The 20,045-nt window shown below is 40.8% G+C and overlaps 1 protein-coding gene across 1 annotated transcript in view; it reads right to left on the reverse strand.

The window, feature by feature from the left end:
* Positions 1-14,542, reverse strand: part of mtmr4 (myotubularin related protein 4) — a 41,864-nt gene extending 27,322 nt beyond the window's left edge. Inside the window, exons 1-2 of the mRNA XM_073479280.1 lie at positions 14,453-14,542; positions 13,223-13,323 (exon numbers count right to left, since the gene is read on the reverse strand). Of these exons, the coding sequence (XP_073335381.1) occupies positions 13,223-13,225 (3 nt within the window). The 5' untranslated portion in view covers positions 13,226-13,323; positions 14,453-14,542. The remainder of the gene's footprint in view (positions 1-13,222; positions 13,324-14,452) is intronic.
* Between the last annotated feature and the right edge of the window lie 5,503 nt (positions 14,543-20,045).

Raw genomic sequence — 20,045 nt, forward strand, 5'->3', positions numbered from 1 at the left:
TATGAAGAATGACCCCAGATGAGGTCAGGTTGTAAGAAGTGGAGGAGGGTGGATGGAAACAGAGGAAGGAAGGACAGGACAGAATGGAAATCAGTAAATATGAAATGAAAAACCACCAAAACAAAAATATTTTTTTCAGAGTTAGGCACGCTGAGTAATAGGTCAAGATCAAAAGATGGCAGAGTATGACGAATCTTTTCAAATACACTTTTCCTTCTCCCTGTCCTCTCTCCAACTATCTTAATATTTCATGGACTGCCGTGTTCTAAATGATCATTCCCATTTTAGCCTTATAACTGAGTTCTACTTGAACAGCTGAGGGAAATAGGCAGGGGCAGCGTTTTCTATAAGTATGCAGAATTCATCTGAAACGTTGGAGTAACAAGGAGAAGAAAACAGATGTTTCTGCATAGGCATGCAGGGATACTGACAAAACAGCCCAAAATGCCAACTACTTTCTTATTCAAACCTGCGGTGCGGGAATTTAGCATATAAATAAACATCCATTACATTCAAGCCCGAGCCAAACAAATTCACACAATGCCGATTAAGCCAATCAACACGAGGTAAACATGTCTGTATTTCACAGAATACCTGGGTTTTTATAAATATGGAGTCTGTGGGGATCTTCCCACACAGTGGTTGCAATGCCTTTGACATAAACCAGCAAAGGCTGGTTTGCCAGGGATGAAGGGGGAAGCAATCATGGCAACGGAGTAGGCTACAGCAATTAGGAGTATGGCATCGTAAACACATCAACAGTGTTTATGTAATTACTCTCACTGCCAGATGGGAGAGACAACAGTTCAGTACTGCAGGTTCAAAGGTGTAATTTGTAGAATACGGCCAGAATTCAAAAGGTGGCTCAAAAAAAAAACATAGGGGACAGCGTATCACCAGAGTAACTGACAACTGCTGCTATTTGCTAGCTATCCTTGGCTGTAGCTTGCTATTGTAAGCTAATTAGCTGTTGGCTCAGTTAGCCATGAAGCCAGTGGCCCTAGAGTTTACCTGGACCGAGATTTCAGATCACAGGGCAAGTCACCACGGGCGACAGGGCTTAGCTCAACTGGACTTGGCAGCCTTAGACTGAACACGGCAGGACACCTAACTGGGACTGAACACAGCCTCCATGACTGTCAGTTTGAAGACAGGGGATACAGTACAGAGGCGATTTACAGCTACTCTGATCGGGAATATGACTTCCAGGATGACAAGACACGGGGGGGCCGGGTACAGGAGAGGCATGCAGCGGGAGCAAAGTGTCAGACATTAGCAGTGGGTGAAAACAGCATGTAGAACCAGAATATTTTCACATCTTACTCAATAAATCGGGGGTGATTGTGAGGAGTAAACCAGACTCCGTTGGTGAGTTTTAGTTCCTGTCCAGTTTGAATGAAGTGTGTTTTATGTTGAGTTAACAAGGCAATTAAGCTCGTCTCAGTTCAGTAAAATAGAGAAACTTGAATTCAGACAGTGTACAGTTCTATTTTTTGTTTAGTTTGCATAATGGAGGCAAGAGTACTTTATTTCTTTGTATTTTACTCATTTATTACGCTAACAGCTGGAATATATCTGCCAGCTGCAACTATGGTGGCTATTGGACTATGACATCTTGGCAGTACAAAGTGGTATTAGGAGAGAGGACGGGCCAGGGCTAGCTGGTTAGCATGCTAACTTCAGTGGACATCTCTGCAACACAACACAAAGACGTCTTTGACATAGGGCTGGGCAATATATATGATATACCCTTATTGTGATATGGCTCTTCCTGGTTTTAAAGGCTGCATTACAGTAAAGTGATGTCATTTTCTAGACTTAGACTGTTCTTGTTCTTATAATTGCTTTTACCCACTTTGTCATTATATCCCCATTACTGATGATTGTTGATCAGAAATCTCATGGGCTGTGTCCGAAATCACTACCTACTCACTATACAGTGGACTATATAGTGAGTTTGCCATTTTGTAGTGCTGACCAAATGTTTAGTTAGCTTTATTATACCCTATACAGTTGACTTAAAGTATCCCACAATGCATTGTGAAAAGGTGTACAACCGTGTCACTAATCAAGCATTACATACCATCATGCATTGCGCTGAAAGGAAAAAATAACTGCCGCAGTGATGTCCAAAAGTGTTTTTTCATTTCATCGATGAGCTCACTATAATGTCCTGTATATAGGACTCCCAAGGTAGTCAGTGGTGAATAATTGGTGATTTTAGACACAACCCCTCGTAGTATTTTGCTGTCATCCCCACAATATTGTTGCTAAAAATATTGTGATATTATTTTAAGGCCATACCGGCCAGCCTTACTTTGACATAGGTCAACACTTCTTCATGTTTTATACTAAAATTCTGTCCATATCTTCCAAAATGCTACTTTAAACACTATTCTTCTTAGTTAAAAGTACAACCCGCTCTGTATCATATTGATGCATTTTGTCCTCGATCTCCCTTGGTCTCACAACACATTGATTGTGTCACCTTTAGTGTAGTTCTTAGGTGAGATATTGACAAGGTGTTAGGCAGAGTGGTAAGACCCAATACCAGGACCATCACTGGTACCAGAGAGGGTGCATAAATGTATAGAGCTTAAAGCACATCCCCAAAAGCTTTTGGCTGTACTTACATCCTTAATTCATTTAGCTAGTGGAAATAATACAATCTGAGTCATGGAAAAATCTTGACCAATTCAATTAGGCTTTTTATAGTTCCATTTGGTGCAGACAACATATCGCAGAGGGAGATTAACATGAGATATTGGAGATAGAAAGAACAGTAACTGGAGATGTTTGTCTTCCACATCACAACAATTGTCATGATGATTAAAGTCAGCACAGTGCTGCAGCCGTCTTTCACAGGAGAAGACTGACAGAGCTGTGGTCCACTAAAGTGACAGAGGACGTGGATACTAAATTATACAGACAGTGACGCAGAAGAGGAACTGCCGACTCAGCTGCACCACAGACATATTAAAGAGAGATCATAAATTGTGTAAAGGCCGGCCATGTCTGGTAACAAAGAAAGTGAAGAGGAAACAGCAGCTGCACTTCTGATGGTAACTTTACAACCAGTGCTTTCCATGGAAGAAGCAGTGCTGGAAATTAAAGTAGAGCTTTCCCAGCATTAGCGTGTTGTTGATGGTTAGCATCACATTGTGCAATGCTAAAATGCAAGGAATCAATCGATGCTGTCTCATTACAGCAAGTCTAAGCTCTGAATCTTCGAGGTGAGGCACAATACACTGATTTCTACTTTCTATTTTTTCTATTTTCTACTTTGTGTTGGTCTGTTGATCTGTCAGACCACTGTGGTCTAGACTGAAGTATCTCTATTAGATGGAATGTCTTGAAATGTCTTACAGACATTCATGGTCCCCAGAGGTTGAATCTTGATGACTCTGGTGATTCCCTGTCTTTTAATCTAGCACTACCAGCAGGTCTCAGTTACTTATCCAGTGAAATATCTAAATATCTACTGAATGGAGAGGCATTACATGTATGGACATTCTTGGTAGCCATATGATAAATCATAGCCTAATGACTTTGGTGATTCCCCAACTTTTCCTCTAGCGTCATCATGAGGATGACATTTGTAGTTTTGAGTGTAATATCTCAACAACTACTGTATGGATTGCTGTGATACTCTGTACACATATTCATGGCTCCCTCAGTATGAATTGCAATAATGTTGGTGATTCCTTAGAGTTCAATTTAGTGCCATCATCAGGCTTAATTTTACATTAGTCTAATACTTCCATCAACATCAGCTGTACTTTGTATTTATGCTAATTAGCAAATGTAAGCATGCTAACATGCTAAAATAATATGGTCAATGTGAAAAAACATCATACCTGCTAAATACCAGCACGTTAGCATTATCATTGTGATCATGTTAGCATGCTGATGTTAGCATTTAGCTCAAAGCGCCAGTGTGCTGAAATGCAGTCTCACAGAGCCTTCATGTGGGTTGCTGACCATCTTTGAACAAAGGAGGTGGCCTACGACATTACTTATCACCAACCTACAATGCAGTACTGAGTTCCCTCCCCAGATAGCTTAACAACCATTCACACCTGGGCTCACTTAGCCCTAGCAACCCACATGAAGTTGGGTCAACGAACCACAAGTGGCCCTAACAACTCTGAAACTCAGAGCTCACACGTGTCCTTAATGACTCTGTAAGGACACTCCCACACATAGTTTCAAAGCCTGCAACTCCCCTCCAGTTGGTTAGAACTGAAGAAGCCTCTTGAATGAGAGGTGAAACATCTTCAAGAAACTGAAACAAGTCCAGTTGCCTACGACACAGCACACAGAATTACCATGACCTGGATGACTGAGAACCTTCATCAACATAAAGACAAAAACCTCCCCAAAAGTTTTGAAACTCCAATATTATATTTAATGGACCAATGATATGGGAAGGCTTGCAGGTGAATGTTAAACAATTTAATGCTTAGTTAAAAAATAGATTTCCTTAAAGTTAGGTATTAATTGGGCCAGCCAGTGGATTGTGGACCTCACTGAAAGGTCAGGGGTTAATTTGTGAACCATCACCAAATTTAAGCTGAGGGACATGAGGCTAAGACCACCCAGTGTTGCTCCTAAACTGTCAACCTTTTCACCACTCTCTCTCAAGATGCCAAGTGATAGAAACACCTGTTCAACATCAGTCATTGGCCCATATCTCCTGTACATCTCAACACAACAAACTGCTAAATGCAGTCCTCCACTGCAGTGAACACACTTCACCACTCTAAGGCTGGATCAGCGACTGCACAATGTGTTCCCTCTCAGCAGCACTCACATTTTACACGCTTCACTCCTGACAGGCCCTCTCTCTCCTCCCTGCCAATCAACATACCGGCAGCTCAAAGCCCTCCATGCGACAGAGGTGAGTGATGAGAGTAATAAAGTAGCTTTTCATCATCACATGCATGAGAAGACACTGAGGTAATTCAATTATTTGTATGTGAAGTGTGGACTCGGTGTTGGTTCCTTGCTAAGAACCGCAGCGCTCACGTGTATCGACCAACACCCCCCACCCCCCACCCCCCTCCAATAGGCCGGCAGGCGCACACAAGCAGGCGAGTTGGGGAGGGCTCTCATACACACCCATTCCAAACCAGACTCGCAAACAAAAACGAACATCCAAAATAAAAGCCTCTGGACTTACAAAGCAGTTGAGCATGGAGCAGGACACCCTTCCTGCGAGGCTCATGTCGAGGAGAGGCAGGGCTGTGCCTGAATGACACGCAGCCTGTAGAGCAGCAGCACGACCAGAGCACGAGGAGCCGGCATAACCATTCTTCTCCCAGCCGGAGCCTCTCCACCCCTCGTCCACTCCGAACCCCTCTGCCTGCAGCCCCTCTGCCGCCCTCCCACCTTTTGCACGTCCCCCCTTCTCAAGAGGTGCTGTGGGACAACACGCCAGTCCCGGCTCTCATTTAGGAACCCACCCCACCCCCCCCACCGCTCCCAGAGTGGGATGAGAGAGCACACTGGTGTCTGAAGAGAGCCCCTGTTGCACTGCTGAGACGGGCAGAATAGTCCATAAAGATGCAAACAAGAGCAGCGGTCCGTGCAATCAGCTGAGGTAGTACTGAAGGGAAAGCAAAAGTGATGAAGTGACTGCAGATGTACCTTCCCGACTGTAGCGAATGGATGGGGGGAAACTGCGAGAAGGGAGAGCAGGAGAGAAAGGAAGACAGAGGGAACTGCCTGATGCTAAGCTCCACCCCCTCTGCATGCGCATCCACCTCCCTCTCTCACATTCACATGCTCACATTTCTCCCCTTGTCTCCCTCTCATCTCACACTCCTCCCCCCACTCCCTCCTTGTTCACCCTTCACCGACATCTCCTAATAAATATGCTTCTCCCTCAGCAACGAGGCGGTAAAGCCTTGAGCGTACCACCGGCATCCAGAAGATGCTTCGACTGCCATGCATGCACCATCTGACATCAACCGCAGTGTACTGTGGCTCTTTCCCAAGCACACATACTGCACGCTGAGCACATAACACAACCTGAAGCAAACTCATACACACAGACGGAGCAGAGAGACACCCCAGAGAGATACCCCATCCAGTGGTTGGACAGCGTCCCATCACAAAACCGTTGCATTGGCAGCAATTGATCTAGTGCAGGAGAAAAATGTGTGGCAGAGGACAGAGGAGGGAGGGTGCTGAGGAGAGAGAGTCTATGCGGAGATCTTCAGTGACACAGCAATATACACAAATTCTTCCTTCCCTGTGTCTCTGAGTTTCTTCTTTGCACCGTCCAACACAAGTGCAGTACATCTAGCATTCAGCTGCAGCTCCTTTCCTGCGCTTAAAGTCAGCGAAGGTCACTGGATGGATACGGTGTACACAGTGTTACGTATACTACAGGGGGGACACACAGCCCTTCCCCCCTTCTTACCACAACCTCCTCCCTGCCAGAGTCGTGACAGCCACTTGCCTTCAGCTGTATGACCCCACATTATGTAACACATATAGCATAGTACACACAGCATAGGCTGGATGCACAGCGCAGCACTATTAAAATAGGATTAATTTTACTGGGGGAGGGGCTCTAATGTAATGTGGACATGGTGGAGCTTCATTTGAACGGGATGAATTTTCACAGGGGGGTGAGGTGATTGTAATTAATCCATGTAAAGTAACCTTCCAAAACAAGTATGGTTTTCCACTTGACCCCAGTATAAGATGTATTAGATGTCTGATGATTTGAATCTGGCTCGGAGAAACATGTTTCACATTCAGACTTCTTCATGACTGCCAGTGCCAGAAATAAAAGCCTGTTGGAGAGCTGTGATACAGGCTGTACTGGTAGAAGTAGGCAAGTATTCCAACTCCAGGCTAAAAAGGACTGAATACATACTGCTATTGTTATTATTAGCAGCAGGTAGTACATTTTATCATCACCACAAGGAAGCTCCTCTGTGCTATTAGCTACAGTGTGACCAGAATAGTGTGAGCGTTGTATCTCTTTAATTCCAGGCCATCAGACTAACTTGTCACACCGGTTGCACTAGTGCGCCTAACTTTTTCATTTAGGTGCGCCCAAACAATACAGTTGAATTACATTTTTTAGCACATTATTTTAATGATTGTTAGGAGGACTAAAGATGCAAATGCGTGTTTTTCTTCATTTAAAATCACAGCACACGCAATAAGAAATGGTGATAACTTCAACGGTTAAAATGAAAATAAAATACTAAATAAGGTATAATCTGCTAAATTTCAGGCGCACAAGTGCGACCCATGAAAATGTTAACTCACACTGTTGTGTTTAGTTCATTTATACAGGAAAAAGGGTATCTATCATTTTTATAAAATTACTGCCATCAGCAAAAAGCAAAACCTAGATCGTCTTTTATAGTAGGCAGGCGAACAAAAAACGACATGTATACCGACTTGAGAGACAATTCAGGTTTCTGGTGCATTGAAAATACAGATACCGCAGAAACAAATACAGGACATCCCCCAGTAAATAATAATCCAGAATGGATAAATGTTTCAAATCACAAGGATGTAGTTATATAACAGCAAGACTTTCCAGCATTTCATTTAACCTCTGGGCTTCAACATGTTTTCCCTGCGCATCCATCAGCTGCTGCTCTGAGCGCAATATCTCCTGAAGGTCTGCAACTATTCTGTACGAAAACTGATATTAGTTGTAACTGCATTAGGTTTTTAATTACAAAAAACATTTGGCACTTTTATCTTAACATTACAGATTTGCTAGTTTTACCTAAGTGTATTTGAGCAAAAAAAGTTGAATATTTATCCTGCTTCCATTGTACAAATAATAGTACAGCTGTAAGCGAAACGTATATACAGCTGTCTGTGCACAACTGTGTTTGAAAATTTGCTGATTTTATTAGAATCCATCAAAATATCGCACACTACATACTACTACTACTAATAATTTCTAGGTTAATATAATCATAAAGGCACATTCAAAATGGACTTTTTTGAACATAAAAACATTTAAATGTCCATTTAAATTTTTTTTTTACTACTTTTTAATTGCCTAGTGTGAATTATCTTTCAACTTGTATCTTTAGTAAGTCTATGCATTAGGAGGGAGAGCTTCATGCTGTAGGAGGCATGACGCATTGTACTCGTATGCAGTACGACTTCCATCTCATTAGGTAAATGGACTCGTGCATCTGCTGCTATAAAATGCACTTCCACAAATCAAGCAGAGCCTTACAGCAAATCATTTTCATGTCACATGGTAAACCTGTGACTCTTTATATTCATTTCTCTTAAGTGAAAAGTAGAAGTGAAATAAAGTATTGTGCATTGCAGCTAAGCCCAAATATATCAGCAGATCAATCTTTCCTGGTATATGAGTTTAACTGTTTACTATACACAAATGCTTGAGTGAGCTGTCATAGTGAGTAAGAGCCAGAATAATGTACAGTGTAGAAGTTATGCCTTCTTCTCTGTCATGTGATGTTGTGTGACAGAAAATCACTCAGCAGCACCTGGAGTGTTTATTTCTTTGGCAGCAGCCCAATGATTAAGACTTCTCATATCTCGGAAGTGCAAGCTCATCAGGTTTGGAAGTGTGGAGGGCTTTCCCCGGATGAGATTAGCGGACTATAAAATAACTTTTAACTCTTTACTGAGGCTATGAACAACCTCAGCAGATATACCGTTAAAAATGAAGTATGTTTAGATAGAGCATAGTTTCTGTGTGAATAAAGTTGTAGTAATACTTCTGTTTATATTTGTAACATTGAACCTTCGGACATGTAAAGCTAAGGCTTTCAAATAATTTTCCAGTTATCTACAGAAAAACAAAATCTGGATGCACATTTTAGGAATTTCTGAATATTGTGACCTAATTCATGATGAGTGGGTCCACAGTCCAAACACTGGGCTTCAAATTCCCCCTCTTTGCCTGCCCAGCCCCGCCTGAACTAGCCGCAAAACTGAACACCAGATTTGGCCTCTTGTGTCTGAGGTTTTATTTTAGGAAAGGAGGGCAGCGAGTCACCAATGCAGAGTGTCAGCCTACATGTTGACACACAGCTATAGAAGTGGGATATGAATAAGATATGATGTACAGGAAGTTAATGGGGCTAAAATGTAAAACGGTTTTAAGTGTCTGTAAACTGATATAGTTATTAATATATACATTTTACAATTTAAAACCATAGAAGTCATTACTAGTTACTATTATGCAATCTTTCCAACCTTTTAACAATAATTTGGTAAGTAAAATAATTACAGCATACTGGACCTATATGAAAGAAGTGTTTGTTACAGTTAACTGTGGCAACTCTGGCCTTTTAGCCTGAAGCAGGATTTAGCTTAATACGATGCATTTATAGCAATAACATGTAGTCTGTCCAGTATACTCACTACCAAGTGCTCAGCCATTTAACTCGTTTTACTCATTTTTGATTGGCTGCCAGGCATCCATCAAAAACTGTACATCAGAAACATGCATTAGTTCTGGTCAACAGGTTCTGATAAGAAGACACACAGCAGTGAACAAAACGACAAAGTTACCATTATTTGAAGCACATGTAAAGGTGGAACAGGGAACCAGACACTGAGAGCCAGACTTCAGGAACCAGAGCAGAGTCAAACAATGCTAAGCACAAGACCCTTCAAGAAGAGCCACAGTCAAATCATTAACAACAACCTGGAATGAACCCTCTGGCTTTAACTACCTCTGGTGTCTAGTCAGTGTTTTGAAAAAATACATAAAAGCACACATACAGGTGCTTTGATTCTTACATAAACAGGTGACATCATGTGGGGCAGTGACACAGAAACACAAACTTCTCTCGCAAGTTCTGCACAACCACTACAAGGTAGCATTACAATGCATTGCAAGTACTGAGGGCAGAGTAAAACAACCCCATTGTCCCCGTTTCCATGCTCGCATTATCCTGCTAACAATACGGAAGCATGAGTGGACAACAGCATGAACTCAATACTTCCTGTTCCGTTCCAGTGAAAAAGCGGGAGGCTGGGAAGCAATTAAACGCCGCTTCACAAGACAGGATTAAAGGCATCATATTACCTGTGGAACAAACTGCTGGAACAAATGTCTCACTATTCCATCTGAGAAAATAACCCTTAGATCAACAGCAACTGAGAACAGATAGATATATCATTAGCTATAGCAGTTTCTATGTTTATACATTTTATACCATACACATAAAATAACTTCATATTCATGTTGCACAAATACGACAAATGTCTGTGCATCAATCATAGAGTAACTTGACTTCAAATATGGACTTTGCTGATCTCAAGTGAACTTTTCACCTGCTGCGGTAGAAGGACTCAAGGGTGTTTTTAATACACCTGAGATCACTGGTGAGTCATGTTACACGTGCAACAGAGCACACTTCTGACCACGCCCAAAAGGCAACAAGCTAAGCAAGTAAAAAAAAAAGCTTTTCAGAAATGTATGAAGCTGAACTTCCAACACAGGACAAGCTGAGGTCTGCGTTCTCATTTTACGTGCCTCGGTGGGCACATTATTTGTTCATCAGTCCCGCCATCAATTAAGCCCAGAGCTCGACTGTGTGTCCCATAAAAAGGCTGAGAGCTGGGCAGCCGGCCATGGTGGCATTCTGTGGAACCAGTTGACCAGAACCTCGGGACACACATCCTCCTGTTACACTTCCTATTTCTGTCCCATAAAAGCTGCAACCATTAGGCTCAAGAGGAATCTGTCATTCATCTGGTCACTGCTTCCCCTCTCTTATTGCGCTGTCTATCGCTGAAGTACATTTACCCTACGTTCACTGAGAAAAAGCAAAAGGACATGCCATCACGTGGCCTGGGTTCTCCCAAAATTACAAAGTATAACAGTGCTATTGCAAGATACAGTATTTTCTATTTCTTTGCTTAAAATGCAGAAGAATAAGCATTTAACATCTAATTTGAGAAGCCTGGTGTTTCAAAGCACATCCAGGGCTCCAGACCGTGACCTTTAAGATGTATTTTGCAACCATTTTTAGAGACAGTGAAAGTAACTAGGAGCACCTGTACGACAAACAAACATACCCCCGTGATTTTGTTTTTTGAAATCATCAGCAATATAAAAAAAATCAGTGACTCAGTTGTCACTCTGTTTGTCTGTTATAAGAATTCAGTCTGCAGTTTAGACACTTGACTGATAAAGCAGAAAATTATAGAGCAACACTTCATTTTATGACTTTTTCTTTAAATTAAAACAGAACATTATGAACAGATTAATCAGTATTACAGTTAAGATGGAAATAATACAAATGCATTGCAGATATGATGATTTAAGTGGTGTGCTGGTGCTCTTAAAGTTTTTAGTATGGGGGCACCAGTGCTACTAGAGAATAAAGTTGGTCTGGAGCCCTGACATTTCTTCAGCAAAGAGAAATAGGGCACTTCAGTCAAAGTCAAGCCATTGTTAACATATGTACTTTATAATTACTGTAGAATAAAATGCACAGCTTGCATGGCTCATTTGAAATGCAATTAGAGTTGTGTGACCTACAAATAGTCCTGCATCTCCCTTGTTGTGTTCACTATGCTTCAGTATAATTACAACCTTCAGGCCCACGACTGTAGCAAAACAAACCACTGCTTGTCTCACGTACAGTAAAAGCTGTGACTCAGCATTTCCAAAGATTCCCTCGGATCAACAAAGGTGCATGTAGAAACCTGAGCAGTACAACTATGTCTTCATATTTGTGCACAGATTACTGTCATGATAATGTTACATAAAACAATTGGTTTGGCCTCAGAGCTGAGTAGCCAGTAGCATCCACTAGAGGGCAATCAGTAGATAAATGGACAGATCTCAGTTCAGTACTTACAGTAGCAGAGCAATACCTTTGTCATCCTGGGAGGACACCTTCACTGCTAGACTGCAGCCTGTTATTTCACATTTTGGTCATATAGCTGAGGTTTACATTCAGTATTATGATCACAGAGTAAGCATGCTCAGGGACACATGCATTCAATAATTTGAACTGTCACATATCGCCAGTAGCTTCTTCATGCAAATAGGAAGTTAATCAGGTGTGGATGTGTAAAGAGTTGTACAGGAGTCATGTGGCAGGAAGCTACATCAAAGACCTGTAACATCTGTAACTTGCTACACAGCACTTTTACTGATGTAGCAGCACAAACAGTGCAATAAAGTTGTGACCCTGCTGAGGAAACTACTACTGGGACGGAGAGAGATGCTGCCTGAGGATGATCTACTCTCACTCACTCAAATTGGTCGGCCATTAATCCCCATTTAGGCTGAATTCTTATATTTTTTTGTTTGGAAACACACACAACCAGTAGAAGTTTGTTTGTTTATTTATTTCAATCTGATTAGCTACTGTATTAAAACTAGCAATACTGCGACAACTATTTGATCCCTCGTAGGCTTCCCACCCAAAACCATGGCCAAACGTGAAAAAAGAAACAAAATCATAATTTTGTTCTCTTTTAAATGTAAGGCTGATTACTTATCAAATTTGCTTATCATAATCTAACAAACATGATTTTTAATTGTACTGCTATTTAATAAACAAGCGCATGGACTACTTCCTGTCGGAAGAGGAAGTTCTACGGGAAATTTGATTTTCTGCTAAATTAACTTCTTACTTTCTTCGTCCACTGGCAAAATGGCTAGTAAATATTTACATTTTACAGCCACTCAATTGCTTTCTTTTTTCTTTTTTCTGCTGGTGAATGAAGCAAATGTACCAGCTGCTTGCACATTACCCAGCATTTGGCTGGCTAATTGTATGCCCTGTTCCTGTATTTCTTATAAACCAGTTTTATTATAGTTCTTAAAAAAAAAAGACTTAAAAAAAAAAATCAGATATTGGAATTGGACAAGAAAACTGCAATCGATGCATCTCTATAAGCAACAAATATGATAACTGCTGTGAAACAAAAAAATAAGACACAAGGACAATTAATTACCAGGGAATCCTGAAAATCACGTGTTAAAAAAGTGTTATAAAGTCACAAAAGTTTGAGTGCTTGAGTAGCAAATTCTGTTGTCAAACATGTTGCAACACCTTGCACTCTGTTTAGGCCTGTCAGAGTATTGTGCCATTTCCTGTTTGACAGTGAAAAAGTCCCAACTTGTCATTTTGCCTTCAGAGAGCATGTTGGGAGTTCAGAGAGGGACCAACCAGGAATCTAAGCGTTTATAAACACAACAGTCCCCTCCCCAGCAGTGTGATTGGCTCACCATGCTGCCAGCCAGTGCTGTAGACAGTCGGTTTGGGCGCTCCTCTTCAGATCCCTCCCTCTCCTCCCGTCTACTGGGCTCCTCTGTGCCAGCAATGGCTCCTGCCAACATAAAAACACACTACGTTCAGACATGGGGTGTGTGTGTGTGTGTGGGCGGTTGTGGAGTGTGTGTGATTGCGCAAATGGCTGGATTCCAAAGAATAACCTTCCTTGGTCTAAAGTACGGCAAGTAGGATAAAAGCTGACACTAAAATAATAAAATATCATTGTTGGAGAAGTAGACTATGTATCTACTTTACATTTTATCATTCAGTCCCTTGCTACCACTGCTAAAACCCAACGATTCAATGCTTGCAGTAGAGTACGTCTGCTTGGGACAAGACGTGCTCGCTATACATAAGGTCAAGTCAGTGTAAATAAACACTCTGCACACATGTAGTGCTGCAGACAGACATGCAGACACATGCATGAAGCCTGACGCCACGTTGGAAACCTTGGAGCAGAATGGCTGACCTGATATGACCTGACCTGAGGAGAGAAACTCTGATTTACAGGAAATGCAAACTCAACATTCTTCATCTGATTATCAGCAGCCAAACAGATAAGTGCAGAAGAAGTAAGCAGCAGAAGTGTACAAGCTCCAAGACTCTTCTACACAACCAACACCTAACAGTGTTCCAGCTGGCACGCTGAGGTGGATCTTCAAACAACATCACCGGGAGGTTCTGAAATTACTCCTAGGACTGGATATCTAAACAGGGCTGTGCGCTGCTACAGTGGTTGCACACACGATAGAGCAACAAATTTAAACACTGACAATAAATATAGAGTGAGCAGTCTGAAACCAAACACTCGATGCACTAAATAAGTGCATGAAAAGTAACACTCTCATACTGCACTGCCTTCTCTTCCTGTGCATATGTAAGCTCAGTCAGGAAACTCAGTGTAGGTTTACTATAAAAGAGACACACACACACACACACACACAAACACACAACACAGCTAGACAAAACACGGACACAGCATTCACTTCCTTGTCCTTAGGACTAGACTAAACTACCAACACATTGATTACAAAGACACAACTTAGAAATGGATTAAAGTTCTCGCTGTCTCATTTTACTACACTTTTTTTCCAGACACACCCCCTTTTGCACACAGCTCCACAAACAGAAAAAAAACTACTCTCAACTTACAAAATACTGCTGCCAAAGTAGGCTTCTCTTACCTGTACAATGTGCTGAATCCCAAAACCTTTAAAAAGTTGAACTTTTGTCTATCTCTAAAGGTTGAATTAAAGCTCAGTGCTTTGCAAAGTAGCAGTAGTCTCCGTCTCCCAAACACATACTGGTTGTAATGCAGTGCATGACATACCTTCCTCCCTCCCTCCCTCGCTCTGTCTCTATTGCTTACTCTTTCTCCCTCCCACTCTCTTAGTGCCAGGCTTCTCAAAGTGAAAGAAGCCGTACTACAGGGCACGGACTTTCTATATTACACCCACCTCCAGTCGTGACTCAGTTTTATCAGAAGGGACAGCTTGTATTGCTGGTCGGTCATAAATATAGAAATTAGTAGATGTAAGATACCACTTGATTGTTTTTAAAAAGGGTTCAATATCACACTAAATGCAAGATGAGTCACCTACTGATGATAGTGTCAGCCAATTTAAGTATTCAGAAAGAATGTGTAATAAAAATGTAAATGTAATGTGGTGTAACTTTAAACAAGGCCGATCATTAACAAAGTTACACACAAAATTAGCAGTGAAATGATTGTGTAAAGGAAGTAAGGGGACCAAACCTTTAAAGTTGGATTATTTGATGATTTGGCCACTTGTTGGACAAAGACCTTGACCACAACCTGACATATAATTGTCTTTAAAGTTGTGGTGGCTAACATGTTAGCTTACAATTGCTAATTTCCACAACTCTGCCGAGTAGGTTTTGCTTTCACCCTTGTCCATTTGTTTGTTGGTTGGTTGGTTTGTCAGCAGGATTACACAAAAACTACTGAACGGATTTCCATGAAACTTGGACTGAGGATGGGTCTCAGCCCAGAACAGACCCTATTAACTTTTGGTACAGATCCGGATAAAAGGACGGGTTCTGGAATTTTTTCTTACTTTCTTTAACATTTCGAGATAGGGCATTTCTCAGGGAATAACGTATGGATCTGGATGAAAATCGGGTGTAAATAGGTGGCTGGTATCCCTAAGCGAGTACAATTTGATGCAGATCCTCATTAAAAACCAGATCTAGCAGATTAAAACTCGCTTTCATAGAGTCTTTTTCCAACGGGTAAACTGTAAGAAATAGGGTTAGATACCCGCAGCTACCACCAATGTGCAGCCAAGATGACAGGAATTCAGAAAGGTAATAACAGTGATTAGGCTTGATTGAATTTAAGTGGAATTTTGGGCCTACATGGAGGTACAGTTGGGTCCGGAAATATCTCGATTATTTCATTTCAAATCCATTATGGTAGCGTACAGGGCCAAAATTATGAAAACTGTGTCACTGTCCAAATATTTCCAGACCTAACTGTATGTGCTTTAATGACTTCCATTCTAGTTTTGACCTATTGTGTTTCTGGACACCTGATGAATGTAAGTATAATATTTACTCTTCTTTTTACTCTGATTTGGATTCAACCAACCCCTGAGAAAAATATCTGGATGTTAAGTGCTCATTGCTCACTATGTTTGCAGTTTGGCGCTGGTTACAGCTCATGTACAGTGGGTTGATCAGACCGTGTTGGCTGTAACAGCTGCGTACTGCTGCAGGAAACAGGGCTGATGAGAGAGATGAGACTGAACCATACAGTACGATTGTCGACTACAGAAGCAAAACAATGGGCCAATGGGCCAAAGGGACAAAAGCCTGGCAGCTCTACAGAGGCAGCAACATGCAACTCTGCATGTTAGCCACCCAATTAGTTCACTTTATTAATAATCATCTATGTTTAAAAACATCTATAGGTTGATAATCCACATGATTTATCCATTTATTCATTCATTTATATAACTTGTTTTTTTGAGTAGCATGACAGCACAATAATTATAATTTTATTATACAATCTTGTGTATTGATAATTAAATTGAATCCTGAATCTTTTGATGCACAGACTGCGACAGCCTGTCTTTGATAATTCTGCTTTTACAGAGGTTTAATGGGGTCAATTCAGCACACTGATCACATGTGTGCAATGACTTCTTCAATCTGACACCTGTTTAAAGGAAATGCTTGTGAAAATAAATATTACACTGGAGGCTGCAGCTGGGGTGTTGTCATTTTCACAGAGAGATATTTTTAAACACACGTATGATGTCCTGTCAAGAAAAACAGAAATTAAATTCCACAAACGGTGGGGTGTATACTTGTGAATGAAAAGTGTTACTATTAACTCCAGGTACCTTCCACACCTTCCTTTGTACTGATAAAATACCTCAGTACCACAACTATAAGTTATCTAATAGCTTACTCTGAAGACAAAAACATGTTTCTCCAAAAAAACATTTCTCCTTTTTATATCTGGGAAAAGAACCACAATCATCTCAAAAGTTAAGTTCTGCCAAACACAAGCCTCAAAATAATTTGGAAAACATTTCATTAAAATCAGGAACTGAATAGGATTAGAAATCTGAGAAAGTATTCAATGCCAGCTTGCAAAACTTTCAATATTCAATGCTATGGACACGTTTAGGTCAGAATTAAAAAAAAGTATTAAGGATCAATAAAAAAGTCAAATTTTTCAAATGCCACACAAATTGGCTTGATGTTAAGTTTGGGCTTTTGAGGATAGCGAGCTGGCAGCTACTTCAGGAGCAGGTGGTAAAATGAGTGGGAGGACTGAGCAGTCAAGTTATTGCAACAAAGATAAGACTGAAGGGTGTGTGAACTGAGGGGGGAGGGAGATGGTCCGGAGAAGATATAGGAGGCCTCTTGTCCTCTAATGAAGCCAAGCTTTTTTTATGAAAAACATTAGTTGCTGCACTGGACTTAAAGCTTAAAGACTTCATCTCCACAGATTGCTTCTTAATGTCAATCAGCACTTTAGAAGTGTGGCAACCAACAACTATTCATAAAATGTTGAAAAATTATGAAAAATGCTTGCCACAATTTCCTAGAGCCCAAAGTGAAGTCTTCAAATTGCTTCTTTGGCCAACCAACAGTCCAAAACCCAAAGACTATTCATTTACTTTCATGAAAAACAAAGAAAAGCAGCAAATGCTGACATTTAAGAGGCTGGAACCAGCCATCTTTAAAACATTTTCGACTCGAAAAATGACTGAAGCAACTAATAGATTACGTTGCCAACTAATATATTTTCGATCAGTTTGTTGATGAATCAATTAATTGTTGTGGCTCTAAAAATATCACATCTGCCAGCAGGAGAAGCAAGCATCTTTTCAGTCATTCCAAATAAGTCCGTCAACGCAGCTGAAGCACGGTTTGCCAATTTTATCTAGAGTGTTTTTGTAAACGTGTCATAAAAAACACGACTGAAGACAAGATAATCAGTTTTCTCATTTTAGTCATACCATTCAGTTGTGTTCAATGTGTAAATCCAGTAGCTTTCACTTCACATTATATTTGTTCACAATGTCGCCTATCGATTATTACAAAATAAAGTGTTACTAGGATGATACAGCCACACAATCCAGTGGTGATTACAGTAAATACTTAAACTGATAAAAGACACTCATGCTGAATCAAATTTACAGAAAATCAATCATCAATTTTGATCATCAATTTATCGTTGGCAAGGAAATTTATCAAGCAACAAGGCAAAAGATTTTATATTGGGATCATCAACTGTGAAGATGTGCTGCTTGTCTTTGTGGTATTCAATATGTTTCTACTTTTAATTGACCAAATGACTAATATGGAAAATAATCAGCAAATGAATGCATTCTGAAAATAACACTCAGTTGTATTTACATTTTTAAATACAATTGAATGCCCAGTACATCATTTAACCATAGTGACCTTCAGTTCATAAAAAATGGCAGGTGTAACGCGAGAGCAGCGATGTTGAGGAGAAACACTCAAATTAGTTGTCAAATATATCAAGTACTTATTATAGTGAGGAATATTAAGTAACAGGATGCCTTCTGCAAAACCAGTTTCTCTTCCTCATGAGAGTAAAAACAAATTTCCAACCCCGTGGGGATTTCATGGTGCTTCCCTCTGATCAGAAGAACAATTGACCCAACCACATATTTCCAGCCATGCCGGTAAAATGTTCAGCTCCGCCAGAGCAGTGAATAACAGGTGCTCCGTGTGACTCGTGACAACACAACAGGTGTGGTCGTGTGATAACAGAGATAAAGTTTAACGACATGTAAGGTGAAAGTGAAAGTGGATGGCAGCCTCGCCACAGACTGGCACATTGCTCGGAAGCGACTAGTTTAGTCAAACCGAAAGTGTGTGTATGTGTATGTGCTGTGTTTGCAAACGTTAGCATCGTGCTAGCTGCCGGATAGCAACACTACGGGAGGCTGGCGCGTCAAATTCGCTCATTTGCAAACCGAAAACGACAAAACGGCTCAAGGTTCACACGTCCAACACAAGTCCGACAGCCTGAGAACATGTCACACACAATACATTATCTACAAGTTACTTAATTTTGAAGAATAAATCGAGTTACTCACTCAGAAAGAATCAGCTGACACAACGGTGACTCAGTAGACTACACGACTTCCGCATTCTTGTGTGATGACAACAGCGCTAGCCAATAGTCATGAAGGAAACTGAACGTTGTAAACCAATGGCGCTGCAGAAGTCGTGCCGGCCAATGAGGATTTACAACAGTCAGGCGAATGAATCGCACACACCCACAGAGGAGCCAATCAGGTGCCACACAGCTCCAAAAGCGCACCAATAGAAAATCACAGCGCGGCACAAACTGGATCCACACATACAGAGCAGAGCGGTACGTGCGCACAGGCACTGCCCGGCAGGATGTGCGAAGAAACCAAGAAAAATAATTTAATCAAAACTGAAATGGAGAGCTTTGTAAATGAGTTGAACCATAGCTGTCAATGATTTAAAAATATTACTAAAATAAAAAGTACATTATATATAGGGCTATACTGTATATAAAAAAGCAGTGAAAACAAAAGTAAAATAGGGAAGCATTAAAGGGAAGTCTTTTAAAAGGTCATACCAATATTTATTTCAGGGAAATTCCATTTAAAGGCTGCTTAATGCAGATCAAGCCAGCCTAACCTCCTCCGCTTAGACGTCAGAGATTGTGAGATCTAAAGTTGAGACGATTAGTTGGTTAATTGATTAATAAATCAGTGGAAAATGAATTAATAACAATTCTGATAATTGCTTGCTTGTGAAACGACATCTTTCAAGCCAGAAAAAACAATTGTCCTCCAGTTCCAGCTTCTCAAATGTGATTTATTTGCAATGTTTTCCTCTTGTTTTATAGCACTGTAAATGAAATATCTTTTGGGATAGTTAAACAAAACAAACAATTGGTCATACTGGACTCTGGGAACTGGTGGTGGGCATTTCTGACTATTTTTTGGACATTTTATGGACAAAACAATCTGTTAATAAAGAAGATAATCAACAAATTCATCAATAATGGAAATAATTGTAAGTTGCAGCCCTAATTAGATCACTTCTTGCTCTGAGTTGTTATTTGAACCCCCAAAGTGACCCAGTACTTGTTGAACAATCAACCACAGGACCCTTGTCTTTCTTGTGGAGCTCCCTGACACAGAGAGGAGCACATCTACAGGCCTACATACATCTGACATACCCATGCAGTTACACCACTACACTGCAGCAGGGGCCAGAGTCCAG

Source organism: Pagrus major, chromosome 13, assembly GCF_040436345.1.
Source record: "Pagrus major chromosome 13, Pma_NU_1.0".
In the NCBI taxonomy this organism is placed as follows: domain Eukaryota; kingdom Metazoa; phylum Chordata; class Actinopteri; order Spariformes; family Sparidae; genus Pagrus; species Pagrus major.